Source organism: Physeter macrocephalus, unplaced genomic scaffold (genome assembly GCF_002837175.3).
Source record: "Physeter macrocephalus isolate SW-GA unplaced genomic scaffold, ASM283717v5 random_1762, whole genome shotgun sequence".
Classification (NCBI taxonomy): domain Eukaryota; kingdom Metazoa; phylum Chordata; class Mammalia; order Artiodactyla; family Physeteridae; genus Physeter; species Physeter macrocephalus.
The window spans coordinates 1-17,184 of NW_021146872.1; the positions used below are offsets into that span (position 1 = coordinate 1).

Genomic DNA, 17,184 nt, shown 5'->3' on the forward strand with positions numbered 1-17,184 from the left:
ACACAGGTGAGGCCTCAGCCCCCCAGCTTCTTCAGCCCCCCGGCTTCTCTGGCCTTAACTCTCCCGTGTCCACAGCTGCAGGGACCCCTCAGCCGCCGGTACAGCCCTCCTCCCACTCGGGCCAGAGACACGCTCTCTCAGCGCCCAGCTCCGGGGTACAGCTCCAACCCTGGTTCAGAACACACGGCCTGGCTCCCCTGCTATTTCCTAATCATTAACCTGTCCCTCCTACTACACAAAAATCCCAATCCCTTCCTTATCCACTGCACCCGGCATCCAAGTCCTTCCCTCTCTCCCGAGATCTCAGAATTGGAACACCAGTTACCTCCCTGGTAGCACCGACGTACCGAACACACTGTCTGCTGCTCTGCACAGCTGGCCCCACCATGCCCATTTGACAGATGGGACCTCAGAGGCTCCGGATGAAACAACCTGGCCTGGGCCACACAGCACAGGGCGTGGTGAGGCGGGGGGTCAGGCTCTCCCCACTGCCCCTGCCCTCAGAGCGTGCACCTGCAGGCCAGAATATCGACTTCTGAGTCTAGGGAGGCTGTGTCCCCAGGATCTCCCAATCACGATGTGAACTGCTTACGTAAAAAACCTACACAACTGTCAACAGGCACAGGAAAACCCTCTACATGGCTGCACAGCTACCTCCCAGTGCACGGCCAGGGTCACGCGTGTGCAAGAACATCTCCTGGAACCACCAGGCTGGCCCGCACGCAGCAAGTTTCCCAGCCAAGCTGCACAAAGCGCTGAGTCAAATGTCACATTCAGGCTCATTTATCTAACACCTGCCACGTGTGCCAAGGAATCACTCAATGCTATTTCCCTCCTGGGCAGAAGGGTATAGAAACAAAGTTCTCCAAAATCCACACAAAACATGAAGCCAAGGCAAAATGACCCGCATCAGGCGATTCTACACCAAGCACTATACTCTCACTTAACGGTGGAATCCAATGAATACGTCAAGTATTTACTGAGCGTGTACTTTGTGCCAGGGCCTAGGAATGTGGCATTGAACAAAACTGACACTGTCAGGACTTCCCTGACGGATCAGTGGTTAAGACTCCATGTTTCCACTGCAGGGGGCCCGGGTTCGATCCCTGGTTGGGGAACTAAGATCCCGCATGCCACATGGCGCAGCTAAAAAAACAAAAACAACTGACACCGCCTCTGCCCCTAAGAAGTTTCCATTCTGTGGTGGGCAGGCGAACCATAAACAAATCAACACATGGTACAGTGCCTCAGAGTGATACGTACTACAGAAAGAATGCAGTACAAGGGTTCAGAGATCTAGGAAAAAGAAAAAAAAAAAATGAGGAGCAAGGCTTCAGGTTGCCTGGAGCCAGGCAGGAGGTCCCACCAGAGGAACTGGCAGGTGCAAAGGCCCGGGGGTAGGAGCGTGTCTGGCTGTTCAAGGAGCAGCGAGGCAGCTGGAGCAGAGCGAGGCAGCTGGGAGGAGAGGAGGCTGGTGAGGAAGCCTGGGGCCCAGCAGCACTAGAGGCCTCTGCTGTCACTCCAAGTGTGATGGGAAGGCTCGAGGGGGTCTTGAGTCCAGGACTGAGATGACTAACGTTTAAAGGTTCACTCTTGCTGCCGAATGGAGAACAGACTAAGGGGCAAGAATAGAAGCCAGGGGACCAGTCAGGGGGGCTACCGCACCATCGGGCGGGAGGTGATGGTGGCTTGGACCAGGGTGCAGGCAGCGGGGGAGGTGAGAAGTGGATAGAGGCAGGCAGGACGTATTCTGAATGAGTGAAAAGAGAGCTCACGGCTGCAGAGACTGACTTCCTCCCAAACGGTACAGCATGCGAAGGGAGATAAGAGTAATCTTGTAGTGGAGAGACCTGGTAAACACTACCTCAGCCAGGTGGTCAAGGCCAGCATCGTCGGTGGTAAGTCACGTGGACAGGATGTGATGAGAATGGAACTCTGCCTCCATGGCCTTCCTCCCCAAATCCACAAGCCCAGTCTAACCGTGAGAAAACAGGAGACAAAGCCCAAGAGAAGGGCATATGCTAAAATGTACCGACCAGGGCTCTTCACAGCCGTCAGAGTCATCCACGGGTCATCAAAAACAAGGACCTTGTAAGAAACTGTCAGAGCCAAGAGAAACCTAAGGAGACGTGACACCTAAATGCAATGTGGTGTCCTGGATGGGATCCTGGACCAGGAAAGGGGCATGAGGTAAAAACTAAGGAAATCTGAAGCAAGTACAGACTTTCATCAATAACAATTAATTAATACCAGTTCCTCAGCTGTGATAAATGCACCGAGGTAATGTAAAATGTTAACATTAGGGGGAACCAGTCATGGGGTGTACTCTCTGTATTACCTTTGCAACTTTTCTGTAACCCTAATACTCTTCTAAAAGGACAAGTTTATTATAAAAAAGAGACAGCATGTGCTGAGAGCTCAGAGGTGGAACAGAGGCGAACTGAGGAGTCGAGGCTGGTGTTAGGCTTTGGATTTGAAACACCGGGTGAACGTCGGTGACCATTAATAATCAGGAACACTGATGAGCACGGAAATCTGGGAGGTGAAATTAAGAACTCTTCTAACACCGTCTTTCTACCCCCTGGGGCGGACGTACCGAATGAAAATATAGATACAGTCATTACCCAATATTTATTTCAATTTTTGTAAAAACTGATGCTCGTGAAAAAAAAAAAGAGAAAGGGTAATTACGAAAGGCCTGGAACATTTACATTTGCTTGTGGGGAAGATGCTAAATTGCAAACTTACTGCTCTACTACTATGCATCTCAAAAGCAGGTGTCTTTCATCTCCACAAGCACTTTTAGTCTTTGGCAGGAAAAAAAATGGCACCAAACTCAATGCTTCCAATAGCATCTTGGAAGAATTATTTTCAAATCCAAAACAAGAGAAAAATCTGCATTAGCATAACTGCCTCTCTCAATATGCTTGATATAATTAGTGTGAGGACATACTTCTTTTATCAAAGCAACAAACAGACATAATGGGAATGAAATAAGTATCTTAAATCTAGAAGCTTTTCTAATCATAATGATTGCACCTTTTTCCCATCTATTTCATCTCGCTTTTCTCTCCAAAGTTCATAAATTTTTAATCTTCATGAATATTTTATTTTCATATGAACAACAAACCCATAGGGTAGAAAGAAAAGGTGTTATTAATCCCACAAAAGGCAACGTGAACAAAGAAGAGAGCATCTCTGCCTTGGAAATACATAAATCTAAGTTCAAATTCTGGTTCTGCCTCCTACTGGTCTTGTGGCCTTGAACTACTAGCTGAACTCCGTAAGCCTCAGTCTGCTCAACTGTAAAACAGAGTGAATATCCATTTGCAGGGCTGTCACGCAGATCAGAAATAATAGTAGTAATAGCTAACCTTCACTGAGTGTATTCTATGTGCCAGGCATTTTACAGAAATTAACTCCTTTAATTATCACAATAACATTTGAGAAAAGTACTGTTAACTGTGCCCATTTCATAGAGGAGGAAACTGAGGCTCAGAGACATTAGGTCAGTTACTCAAGATTACCTAAGAAATATGTGGTAAAAGCCAGGATTCAAACTCCAGCAGTCAGGCTCCAGAACCTGTGCTTTCGGCACTGAGCAGACAACCAACAGTTGGTGCTGTTAGTATAATGACCTTCGTTTCATAAGTGGTATCAGTCACAGCAAACGTTGCAGATGACCTGGGATTAGAATGCCGGCACCAGTGCAAGACCCCTTCAGCTGGCTCTCCAATGGGGTGGTGGGGAGATGGGATAAGCCGACATATAGGAGAGCAAAAGCAGGACCACCTTGCTCTTATCCTGCTTCCACCCTCAAAGCAAAGGGAAAGGACCGTGGGTTAGACCCAAGAGAAGAGAGTCTCTTGAACAAATGGAGAAATGCAGCTGGATGGCAAGTGGCTAGATGGGTTTACATCCGATCAAGTGGCCATAACTAAAGAAAGCTTGGTGGCTGAAGGGAATGTTATTTTTAGCAAGTGCCATTTCCGCATTTTGAATAAGGACAAATGAGTTTCTTATTAAATCCACTGATAACCAAAAGCTGAGGGGATCAGGAAATATACTGCACCAAATGGTGAGGATCCAAAACTTTAACAGCATTAATAAAGGTACGATACCCAGAACCAGGAAGGTGATGGGCTCCCTCTGTTCCACCCTGGTCAGACCCCACCTGCAGTAACGTCTCACATTTGAGACGGATAAACCAGAGCACACACAAAGGAGGGAGACCAAGACGATGAAAAGATGAGAAAAGACGCCAAATGAGAATGGTTGGAAAAACTAAGAATGATCCAACAGGTAAAAGAAGTCTTAGAGGGCGTAATGGTCCATATAACACCCAGCCCATTACTCAAATAGTCAAGTATAAAACATCAGTTTCCATGCTTTAGGTCTCTAGGTTACTCACACCCACCCTTCACCACCCCCAGCCCAGCTCTGTGGATAAACTCCTTCCAGATTCCACTGAAATATCACCTCCTTCGTTGTTTCCCCAATTCCCTCGGGCAGAGAAAGTTGTTCCAACCATCCTCTGCACACGCCCAGCTCTCTGTTCAGATGTCTGTAGGGCTCCACCAGGCAGAGGCTTCATAATTTACCTGCCTACAGGATGGACTCCCCCACAGACTGTTGCTTCTCCAAGGACAGCACCTGCATCCTACTCACCTTCAACCTCCCTGCTGCTATGACGGAGCTTAGCACAGAAGAGGACTGAGTAAAGGGAGAATGACCGTGTGAAGGGATGAATGAAGAGAAGGGATCAGTGGTAAAAGCTGCATGAAGGCAGAATTGGTTCAACCCGTTGAAGAATCTCCCCAAATTCAGAACACCTCCAGAAGCGATGCACTCGTCACACTCCTCGAGATGCTGTCAGGGGTTCTCAAAGGGGACTGGTCCAGATGACCACTGAGGATGCTTCTCATCCTGGTTCCTGAAACATGTACTCAAACTAGAGAAAACCACGTTTGGTTTCGAGTGTTTTTCTTCCTTCCCTATTATAAGCTCTCAACAACACTACACATCAAAAGACAGTCAAATATTCTTTATCTAAGAACGCGATTCCGTTCAGTGATGAGAGTAAAACATTGCCCATGATTTCAAGAATTCCTTCCAACCAGAACTCAACAGTCTGCCACTGCATCAGGCTTTGGGAGAACCTATGTCACTGCTCCATGAGAAAGGAGAGGGCAAAAGTCCACGGCTGAATCTCCACTAATGAGTAACTTGGGACAGTCTTTTTGTCAGAGACATCTAAAGAGTCTTTATTAAACAATCAACTATCTTCCAGGTACAAAGTTTCAGTTAGGCAAGATAAATGAGTTCTGGAGATCTATTCTATAGCATAGTACCTACAGCTAACAATATTGTATTGTATACTCAAAATTTGCTAAGTGGGTAGATCTTATGTTAAGCGTTCTTACCACACACACACACACACGCACACAAATAACAATAATGATAATAAAGGGGGCAGGAGGAAACTTTGGGAGGCGATGGATAGTTTATGACCTTGATAATGGTTTCACACACTTATCCTGAACCTCGGTGAGTTATATACATTAAATACATATAGCCTTTCACATGTCAATCATACCTCAATAAAGTGTATTTTTAAAAAAACTATCTTCCAGATGGAGTCATTTGGAACGGAACCAAATCTACTCATTCATTGAGCAACAATTTACTAAGTGATGTCTACTGTGCCATGCACGAGGTCAGCTCACTGCTAGTCTTCAAACGCCAGCGGGGAAGGGGAGGAGGACTGTGATGTCCCCACGATCTTACCCTGTGTTCATTGATGAGAAGGTCCCGAGCGGCATTAAATATCAGTGTGTGGAGGTGCTTGGAATAAAACACCAAGGTGTAGTCATAATCAAAGCCATAGATTTCAATGTCCGACAGGCTCATCTCATTGTTTGAGAAGATGGCATCTGGATTCAACAAGTTGCTCATAATTGAAGGAACCAATTCTAAAAGTAAAGGGAAAAAATACATTATACCCTATGATAAATAAAGGTTAGTATGATTTCGAAACAAAATGAGTAAATTAGGGCTTCCCTGGTGGCGCAGTGGTTGAGAGTCCGCCGGCCGATGCAGGGGACACGGGTTCGCGCCCCGGTCCAGGAAGATCCCACATGCCGCGGAGCGGCTGGGCCCGTGAGCCATGGCCGCTGAGCCTGCGCGTCCGGAGCCTGTGCTCCGCAACGGGAGAGGCCACAACAGTGAGAGGCCCGCGTACCGCAACGAAGAGTAGCCCCCACTCGCTGCAACTAGAGAAAGCCCATGCGCAGCAACGAAGACCCGACATCGCCAAAAATAAATAAATAAACTAATTAATTTTTTTAAACCCATTATATAAGATTCTGGTATATTGTGCCACATCAACCTTTTATTCTATGTTACACACTTAGGGTTTTTTCCTGTTTTAAAAAAAAAATAGCATTAAGTACCTTCAGATGTTCATCTTTGCCTTTCAGATGATTTCCTTCAGATGGTTTGTTAGAAATGTGATTATCCCCAGGATAACATCAGGGTCCCCTGGATCCTATGCTAGTTTTGAGCTTCTTTTTTGAGCAGTTCTGACTATTTGTAAGGATTGCTATTTTCATGACTTTTATTCTTTCTTGGAGGTTTTCCAAAAACTCATCCTACCTTACAACTTCCATGAGCCCACTGGATCCTTTTAAAAATCTAAGATGCAGGGCTTCCCTGGTGGCGCAGTGGTTGAGAGTCCGCCTGCCGATGCAGGGGACACGGGTTCGTGCCCCGGTCCGGGAAGATCCCACATGCCGCGGAGCGGCTGGGCCCGTGAGCCATGGCCGCTGGGCCTGCGCGTCCGGAGCCTGCGCTCCGCAACGGGAGAGGCCACAGCAGTGAGAGGCCCGCCGTACCGCAAAAAAAAAAAAAAAAAAATTTAAGATGCAATATGGGAGGTTAGTGATCTTAGTTTCCAACATCTTGAAACATTTTGCTATTTTATCATTGCAGGCATTATTTCATCATTACCTAGCAATTATTCCCACCTATGACCTTTAAAAAAGACTAAATAAAGAAAGCAGGATATGACAGGAGATTGCCCAAGATGTTGCAATAGTGAAACAAATCATCGCTACAACGTCATCCTTCAGCTTCCTCATCGCCCTGCCCGAAGTATCACATTATTTTCAGGAAGGTATATCAAAGAAGTCTGAAGATACCATCTCTGCAGTCATTTTTTTAGCTTTCATGGAACACAGTTGAGAATTCATAATTTTCTATTTTCCAGCATAAAACTGACAGAAGAAGACATTTCACAATTACTAGATGAGTCAGAAGATGAATGCAAAGAGATAGAAAGCAGCTCTCTAGAGTCAGGTAATGACAGAGATTGCACAATATATTTCTAAAGACAAAAAGGAAGTACAATATTCTCATCCAGTCATTTCACAGGTAGTCATTTAACACAAAGAATCTCATCATGCAACCTTTTGCAACAAGAACACAGACCGCCCCATTTTGCTAAGAGGATATGTAACAGCATTCTCTCTCCTTCTATGAGTTTTGTGCACCAAAACTTACCTGAAACAACTCGTCAGTAAACAAATGCTGAAGGCAGGTGACTTCCTGGAGATAGGTACAAAACCACCAACACATGCACACGAAAAGTGAACTGTCCACATCTTACTACTAAAATTGAACTATCTGTATTTTACTACTCTTCGCATTACTAAGGGCCACCTCCTGGCTCTGTCGTAAGAGCTAATATTTATTAAGCACTTACCACGTACTATATGCTCAGAAGCACTTTCTATCACCTCATTTAATCCTTACGACAACCTCATGAGGCGAAGGCTCTACTATCCCCACTTGATGTATGAGGACACTAGAAGCACACCGAAATGATACAATTGGCTGAAGGACACACAAACACTAAACAGCAGGAGCTGGGATTTGAACCTCATAAGTCTGGCTTCAGAATCTGCGCTCTTAATGCTCTTCTCCAGGATTATGGGAATCAACAAGCATTTGAGAAGGGCGCACTTATTTTCTCAATAAAATGGCGTCAATCCTTCCTCGTTTCAACGCTTCCCACAGAGTCTACGATGCTTCCTCCTTCCCTTCCGCTCACTTCTTTCTCACATTGTCCACTTCTCAGGGGCCACCTGAAATACCCCAAAGGTACTACTTTCACAGGGTGACAACTCCAATCAGGGCACCGTGCCAGCCACAATGACGTATTCTGAGCCCTTCAGAAGGCTCCTTATAGCTGTGGGGCTTGGATCCCTTTGAGAACCTAACAGAAGCCATAGAATCCTCTCCCCACAGAAAAACACAAATAAAATTTCGTGGAAAACTTCAGGAAGGTTGACCCCTGAAGCCTATTCATGGTCACCAGGTAAGATGCCATAAGTTTCTCTCCCAGTAAGATGCCAAGTTTCTCTCCCACTGACAACCTAGATATGACCAAGTCTACTAAAAATCCAAATAGCCAAGATTCACCAACAATTCCATTTCTTCTTAGTTTCCTTTGTCAAAATCAATGAGATGGTAACCTTGGCCTTTTTTTTTTTTTTTTTTTTTTTTTTTGCAACTAAGATCCATCTGAGGATAAGAAAGACAGTAACATTTCAAGAAACTTGAAGGCAGTCAGTTCACAAGAACTAGTCCTCAGGAAGGGAGAAGCCAGTAGTCCTAAGCTCTTCAGCATCCAACACTGAAGACCACCTGGCCTTACATCATCAACGGGCCACTGCAGAGGACGTCATTTTCCGAATAGGACCACCTGGCATTGTCTGTACGAAGTGAAGCGGGATCGCTTACAGAGTGACCAAAAGCTCTTCTTTCACAAATGACCTTTCCAAGGAAGTTCTCGTGGCCTGTTGACCTTAGAAGTTTCTATTTAGAAAGGTGCTGACGAGGAAGTCTACGTCCCTTTCTGCTACCTGAGAAGAAGTTGTGAAGCCCTCAAGGAGCACGACTGTGCTGGAACCTGGGGCTGACAGTCAGCACATCTCCAGAAGCTGCCCAGGAATGCGCTCCCCCACTGGAGGGAAAGCTCAAGGTGTATCAATCACATGAACATCATCACCGGAAAGCTTGCAAGTTTAATTTGCCATCACTCGAAATAAACACGAGGAACATCAGCAGCTTAAAAGGATCTCAACATCGCATGCAATCACTTCAAAACAGTGCTAAGAATAAACGCAAGTCATTACAAGGCAAAAGAAAAGAATGCCAACCCTTCAGAGAAATACGGTCTGTCTAAACTGAGGACTCCAAGTATAAACAGAAGGGCCCTTGACTAGTCAGTTATGTACTCCCCCAAAGCAGACACAAGAGTGGGTACGAATTTAGAGAGCGAATTCCTTTTGCTCCTAATGGATGGTGACAGCAAGACTATACAACGAGGACAAAGACATGGAGAGCCAGCTCTGCTGCTCTGCCCAAAGCTCCGACCAGAGCTGGGCTCCAAGGCAGCCACCCTGAGCTGGGAGGTGAGCGCCTTTCCTGGGATCAGGCGGCAGACTGGGCGCCCCCTGCACACGCACCAGCTTGCGGTTACTCACCCGCTCATCCCACAGAGCATTAGGACACGCAGTGGACCACGCACAGGAAACATCTGTAAGCTTCCTGGGCTTCTGTGTTTGCTTATTTTTATTGTGGTAAAATATGCATAACACAAAATTTACCAGCTTAACCATTTTAAGTGTACGGTGCAGTGGCATTCAGGTGATTCACACTGCTGTGCGACCATCCCCACCGTCCAGCTTCAGAACTCTTTCCATCTTGCAAAAGTGAAACTCCACACCCATTCCATTAAACACCAGCTCCCCATTCCTCCTCCCCCAGGCCCTGGCAACCACCCTTCTATGTTCTGTCTCTAGGAATGTGACTCCTCTAGGTATCTCATATAAGGAGAATCATTTGTCTTTTGTGAGTGGCTCATTTTATTTAGCATAGCATCTTCAAGATTCATTCATGTTGGAGCACGCGTCAGAAGTTCACTCCTTCTAAAGGCTAAATAATATTCCACTGTATGTATATCCACATTTTGTTTATCCATTCATCTGTGATGAAACATGGACACTTGGGTTGCTCTCAACTGTTGGCTGTTGTGAATAAAGCTGCTATGCACGTGGATGGACAAATACCTCTTTGAGCCCCTGCTTTCACTTCTTCAGGGTATATACCCAGAAGTGGACTTGCTAGATCATACAGTAACATGATTTTTAATTTTTTGAGGACCCACCATACTGTTTTCCATAGCCACTACACCATTTTCTGTTATTTTAGTTTTTTGGTGAGTTTGTTTTTTTTTTGTAAGATCACCACAGAAGAATTCCTTCCTTGCCTTAACTTTATCTTTACTTCTGAGTATGAATGAAATCAGAACTTAGGTATAGAAGTCAGACATTTTTCCACCTATTCGGGGAAAGATTTTTAAACTGTGTAAAGATCTGAGTTTGGGAAATACAATTTTTGATAAGTACTGTGTTCCCTGTAATGTTCAGAAATGCACAATGACTCTCCCTTAATAAAGCCCCCAGACTGGGCTTCCCTGGTGGCGCAGTGGTTGAGAGTCCGCCTGCCGATGCAGGGGACGTGGGTTCGTGCCCCGGTCCGGGAGGATCCCACATGGCGCGGAGCGGCTGGGCCCGTGAGCCACGGCCGCTGGGCCTGCGCGTCCGGAGCCTGTGCTCCGCAACGGGAGAGGCCACAACAGTGAGAGGCCCGTGTACCGCAAAAAATTTTTTAAAAATTAAAAATAAATAAAAATAAATAAATAAATAAAAGCCCCCAGACTAATGGAGCAGCGTGTGGGGACTGCCGAGTAGAAATCCATGGCCCAAGTCATGTCAAGGAATACTCCTAATGTCCTCAGAAAGGCAACATGACTGTCCCTTGGCCCTTGGGGACACCACACTGGGAAGCTCTAAAGGGATACATCCCCTACTCTCAGCACCGTCCCAGCAACAGGTCAGATAACGTCAGGAGGAGTGGCATAAGGGATGAGTCAGACCAACTGAGGTCCTCGAGGGAGCCTGTGGTAGGCAGTGACTGTGGGCCCTGGGCGTGTGTGCTACCCAGTGTGGCTGGGCCACCTCGTGCTGACTCACATTCTCTCCTTCCAGGCACTTCCAGCCAATGGGGAAGATCACAACGCCCCCCTTCACCCCAACCCCCACCCCAGTCCCGCTCCGGCCAGCTCTGGCCAACAGATTGTGGGCAGAAGTGACACGGGTCACTTCCAGACCAGAGCACACTCCCTCCCCTGCTGTATCAATCATGGACACATGTGCTATGGAGACACCACAAGATGGAGAAGCCTGGAAGGCTAGGCCACCACATTGAGGGCAACTGCCCTGGAGAAGTGCCTGAGGCCCCAGGAGACTGCAGGAGTGAGAAATAAACTGTGGTTACAGCTGCCAATCCTAAACCACTGAGATTTTTGGTGTCGCTTGTCACTGCAGCATAAGCTAGCCTAACCTGACTGACACACCTTCTGTTTCTCCAGTATGCTCAACTGCTCTGGGAAACCGCCCCTCCCTAACATTCAGACTATGTGGTCCTGGGGAGGTTCTGTTCCTGACTCTGGAAGAAGATCATGTGACCCAAACGTGGCCAAAGAGAACCCCTGATTTCCCTCCCCAACACAGATTCATTTGGGGCAGGCACCTCCAGCCAATTATCCTCAAATGTCCCCTGTAGCCACAGAGAACCAATGAGTCCAATCAAGGAAATTTCTGGATTTATAAGGGAATGTCAAGAAAGAGACATTTGTTTCTTCCAAACATGGACCTAAGAGTATATAAATGTGGAGATATGAGGGGCCACCTCTAGCAATCTAAAAAAGAGGCCAGTGGGGAGGAGATCAAGGTCAAGAGACGGAAAGAAGCCACCCAACGACATTAACTGAACTTGGATCAAGGCAAGCTTGAAGCTGGTACTACCTCTGGATTTTTCAACTGCACAAGCCCATAAAATATCTTTTCAATTTTTTGCTTAAATTAAATTAGTTTGACTCAGGCTTTTTTATTTTTATTGCTTGCAGCTGAAGGACTCCTAACTAAAAGTTCATTTCAAGGATATTCAGCCACTCAAAATTCTCACTGCCTACAAATTTCAACTTTTAACATGGCATCAAAGGCAGTCCCCACTTAGACTTCAGTCTGTCTTCCCAATCTTAAATCCTCCTTTATATGCCCTATTTTCAATGAGGTGGGCAATCTACTACTCTGTGTTCTCCAGAATATACTGTAATTGAATCCTGATGAATAAAATCCACCTGGAATAGTCTATCTCTCTAACTAAACACTGCTTAGCTATATGGAAAGGGTGTCAAGTAAGAAGATGTTCCTTCACACTATGCTGCAAAACAAACACCATGTGAATCAAAGAGTTAAGTTTTTTTTCTAAATATTAAAAAGGTGGGAAAAATATATAGACTACTATTTACTTCATCTCAGGATAGAAAATAACTTTCCAAATGTAAAAGCAATAGAATAATCAAAAAAGAAAAATATCAACAGATTTACAATATAAAAATTTTAAACATCTGTGTATCAAAAAATATCACAAATTTGGGGGGGAAGGTTTATATTAGACAAAATTAAAAGATAAACAACAAAGACTAATATCCTTAATGTAAAAAAAAGAAAAAGTCATACAAATCCAATAAACAAAAAGATAAAGACTATATCTCACAAGAAAGGAAATTAAATGGCTAATAAACAAATGTTCAACCATTCCAATTATTTTTTTTAAAAAGCAAACTAAAACAATTAGACAGGGACTTCCCTGGTTGCACAGTGGTTAAGAATCCGCCTGCCAATGCAGGGGAAAATGGGTTCTATCCCTGGTCCGGGAAGATCCCACAAGCCATGGAGCAACTAAGCCCGTGCACCACAATTACTGAGCCTGTGCTTTAGAGCCCACAAGCCACAACTACCGAGCCCGCGTGCCACAACTACTGCAGCCCACACGCCTAGACCCCATGCTCCACAACAAGAGAAACCACTGCAATGAGAAGCCCACGCACTGCAACGAAGGGTAGCCCCCGCTCGCCGCAACTAGAGAAAAGCCCGCGTGCAGCAACAAAGACCCAATGCAGCCAAAAGCAAATAAATAAATAAATTCATTTTTTTTTAAAATAAGACAATTAGACAGTTAAGAGTAGCTCTCTCTGAAAGGTGGGATTATCAATGGTTTTACTGTTTTTATTTCAGTTACACCTTTTTCTATTATAAGCGTGTGTCACTTGGCTAAGAAAAGTAAGACACCATTTTTCTGCAATGAGACTACAGTGGTGTCTTCACTGCTGTTGTTGCTGTTATTTGTATGTGGTTTTCTTTGGGGGGTGGGGTTTGTACCCTTTTTGTTTTTAATGATAGAACACAGAGTGGGTGCTGGTGCTGGGAACGGGCAGCCTCACTCCTTGCTGTTTAATAAGAGCATAAATCAGTTCGAACTTTCTGGAAAGCAGGGTGGCAATAAGTACCAAGAGATGCAGATAAAGATTTATACCCAAAGATTTCACTGCAGTTATATTAAAAAGCAAAATCTGGGGGAAAACATGCTCCATTTGGAGGCCCAAACATACACAGCTCAGATATCTGAACTCAGGAACCAAACATGTTAACAGGAAAATGTTCAAACAGAAAAGCTGAAATGCACTTGAAAATCCTTGAAGTTCAATTTTTTGGTAATGGAAAAACCACAGTCCCAGAGACATTAAGATGTCATTTTTCTTTAATTAATTAGACTTCTTCTTTTTGGAATATGTCATAGACATCAAGCTGTTCCCCTAGAAAAAGAATATAAAGATATGAAGCCCCTGAAGAAGAAAAGGAAGAAGAGAAAAATGGGGGGAAAAAACATTTCCCCAGAGAATTTTAGAGCTTCAAAAAACAGAAGAAAAGCCTCCTTTTTCCTCCATTTACAGTCAGCCCTCCATCTCCTTGGGTTCCACATTCACAAATTCAACCAACTGCAGAATGAAAATATTCCCCCCCAAAAAATTTTTTTCCAGAAAGTTCCAAAAAGTAAAACTTTCCCACATGCCAGCAACTATTTACAAAGCCTTTACACTGTATTTACAACTATTCACACAGCATTTACATTTATTAAGTACTATAAGTAATCTAGAGATGATTTAATGTATATGGGAGGAGATGCTTAGGTTATAAGCAAATACTATGCCATCTTATATAAGGGAATTGAGCACCCGTGGATTTCGGTATCCTCGGGGGTCCTAGGTCGAATCCCCTGGGGACCTAGGAATGACTATACTACCACAAAGCTTTCTTTGAATCTTCCCAGTTCTCAATGGACCAACAAGTTATCCTAGTGGCTAATAATTATGTGCATTTGCGATGTGCCAGGAACCATATGAAGCAATGTGAATGGACCCCACTTAACATGAGACACTAGTTATTATCCCCACTTTACAGGAGGAAAATGAAGATGAGACAAGGTTACCAGCTCGAGGTCACATTTCTTAGCTCGTGACATATTTCTGTTCCTACATCAACAAAAGTTAGAGCAGATTGCAAATATTTATTTTCCCTAATTTGATCAAATCTTAACTTCTGCTTATATTTCATAATACTCCTATAGTTCATGAATATTAATATTCAAAATATTTTATGAATTAGTTCATATTCACTTAACACAGCTTCAAATTCTCTTTTTAAAGGTCACATGTAGATTGAAAACAAGGTTTCAAAGTTTCTTTTAGAAGTGTACATATAGGGGCGTCCCTGGTGGCGCAGTGGTTAAGAATCCGCCTGCCAAGGCATGGGACATGGGTTAAAGCCCTGGTCTAGGAAGATCCCACATGCCACGGAGCAACTAAGCCCGTGTGCCACAACTACTGAGCCTGCGCTCCAGAGCCCACGAGCCACAACTACTGAAGCCTGCACGCCTAGAGCCCATGCTCAGAAACAAGAGAAGCCGCCGCAATGAGAAGCCCATGCACCTCAACAAAGAGTAGCCCCAGCTCGCTGCAACCAGAGAAAGCCCATGCAGCAACGAAGACCCAACGCAGCCAAAAACAAATAAATAAATTTTTTTTAAAAAGTATACATATAGACTGAAAATACATGAAAAATAAAAGTGTAGGGACTCGTATCTAGGGTGAAGCAGTATTTACATCTCCCCCGCTGTTGCCACAAGTGAACTCAAGATTCCACAGCCAAATTTTAAACCTTAAACTTCTCATCTATAACTGTCAATTAAAAAATAACAAGAAAAAGACAAACCCCACTATAGGTGATTTCTCTCTTAGCAAACTTCACCACATTACAACTTCCTTCTGTGAAGTAACACTTGGGCAAAGGCCAGTCAGTTCTTCCACTGACAATTTCACATTCTCTGAAAAATGTGAATTTGTTTTGGTGCAACTGATATGTTAGGGAACAATCTGACCATAACACAAGTTTCACATGTATATTTAGACTGTTGTTTCATGCCAACAAATGTTATTTGATATGATTATGTCCACGTAATACTCTTTCTGCCGATAATTAGTTACAGTCAGGGAAAGAAAACTGAGGAGCAAGTGTGACTCGGGATCAGACAATTCATGAGAGCATACTACTATCAGACCTTACAGATCTTAAGACAGCTCTTCTTATACAGACGGCCAACAGGCACATGAAAAGATGCTCAACGTCGCTAAGTTAGAGAAATGCAAATCAAAATTACAATGAGGTACCACCTTACATCAGTCAGAATGGCCATCATCAAAAAGTCTACAAATAATAAATGCTGGAGAGGGTGTGGAGAAAAGGGAACCCTCCTACACTGTTGGTGGGAATGTAAATTGGTGCAGCCACTATGGAGAACAGTATGGAGGTTCCTTAAAAAACTAAAAATAGAATTACCATATGACCCAGCAATCCCACTCCTAGGCATATATCAGGAGAAAACCATAATTCAAACAGATACATGCACCCCAATGTTCACTGCAGCACTATTTACAATAGCCAAGACATGAAAAAAACCTAAAGGTCCATCAAGAGATGAATGATAAAGATGTGGTACATATATACGAGGAAATACTACTCAGCCATAAAAAAGAATGAAATAATGTCATCTGCAGCAACATGATGCAACTAGAGATGATCATACTAAGTGAAGTAAGTCAGACAGAGAAAGATAAATACCATACGATATCACTTATATGAGGAATCTAAAATATGACACAAATGAACTTATCTATGAAACAGAAACAGACTCACACAGATAGAGAACAGACCTCTGGTTGCCAAGGAGGGAGAGAGGTGGGGGAGGGATGGAGTGGGAGGCTGGGGCGAGCAGATGTAAGCAACTATACATGGAATGGATCAGCAACAAGGTCCTACTGTACAGCACAGGGAACTATATTCAATATCCTGTAATAAACCATGATGAAAAAGAATGTTGAAAAAAAGAATGTGTGTGTGTGTATATATATAGATAGATATGGATAGATAGATAGATAATTGAATTGCTTTGCTGTACAGCAGAAATTAACATAACACTATAAAACAACTATACTTCAAAAAAAATTTTTTAATAAAATAAAAGCAACTATTTTCAGCCAGAAACTGTTTTCTCCAGTATCTCCAAGACCCGTTCAGTTGTTAACCACTTTTACTTCTGCAACAGCCCAACAAAAGATGCCAAGATGAAACCAAGTATCTAAGGCATCCTATCCTTTTCTCCACGAAGGTGAACATCTATGGCGTTCCCTGCCCAGCATGCCCCAACCCTCAGATAAGCAATGGCCCTTCCCCACCTCTGCACACACACATTCTGGGCTCTTCCAGGACCCTGCCCCACCCCTCCAGCCACAGCTGTTCAGACTAGAACACCTGACTTTCACTGGGCCACTTCCAGGGTCCCACCTCCAGGGTGGGTACCTATCTCAAGCCAGGATAAACCAGAGTCCTTCCCTCATTTCTTTGTCTTTACTATATAGCTTTATTGAGGTACAAATGTTACATAATAAATTGAACACAGAGCATACAGTTTGATGAGGTTTGACATACATACACACCTACAAAGCCATCGTCAAAATAAAGATAAGGGGGCTTCCCTGGTGGCGCAGTGGTTGAGAATCCGCCTGCCGACGCAGGGGACACGGGTTCGTGCCCCGGTCCGGGAGGATCCCACATGCCGCGGAGCGGCTGGGCCCGTGAGCCATGGCCGCTGAGCCTG

The 17,184-nt window shown here is 44.4% G+C and overlaps 1 protein-coding gene across 3 annotated transcripts in view; it reads right to left on the reverse strand.

The window, feature by feature from the left end:
• Nucleotides 1-968: 968 nt before the first annotated feature.
• Nucleotides 969-17,184, reverse strand: part of LOC114485536 (5'-nucleotidase domain-containing protein 3-like) — a 23,193-nt gene continuing 6,977 nt past the window's right edge. Inside the window, exons 2-3 of one of the 3 annotated variants that reach the window (XM_055083591.1) lie at nt 5,788-5,972; nt 969-1,975 (exon numbers count right to left, since the gene is read on the reverse strand). In XM_055083591.1, coding sequence (XP_054939566.1) covers nt 1,904-1,975; nt 5,788-5,972 — 257 coding nt within the window. In that variant the 3' untranslated portion in view covers nt 969-1,903. The other 2 variants (XM_055083592.1, XM_055083593.1) reach the window with 2 other exon arrangements.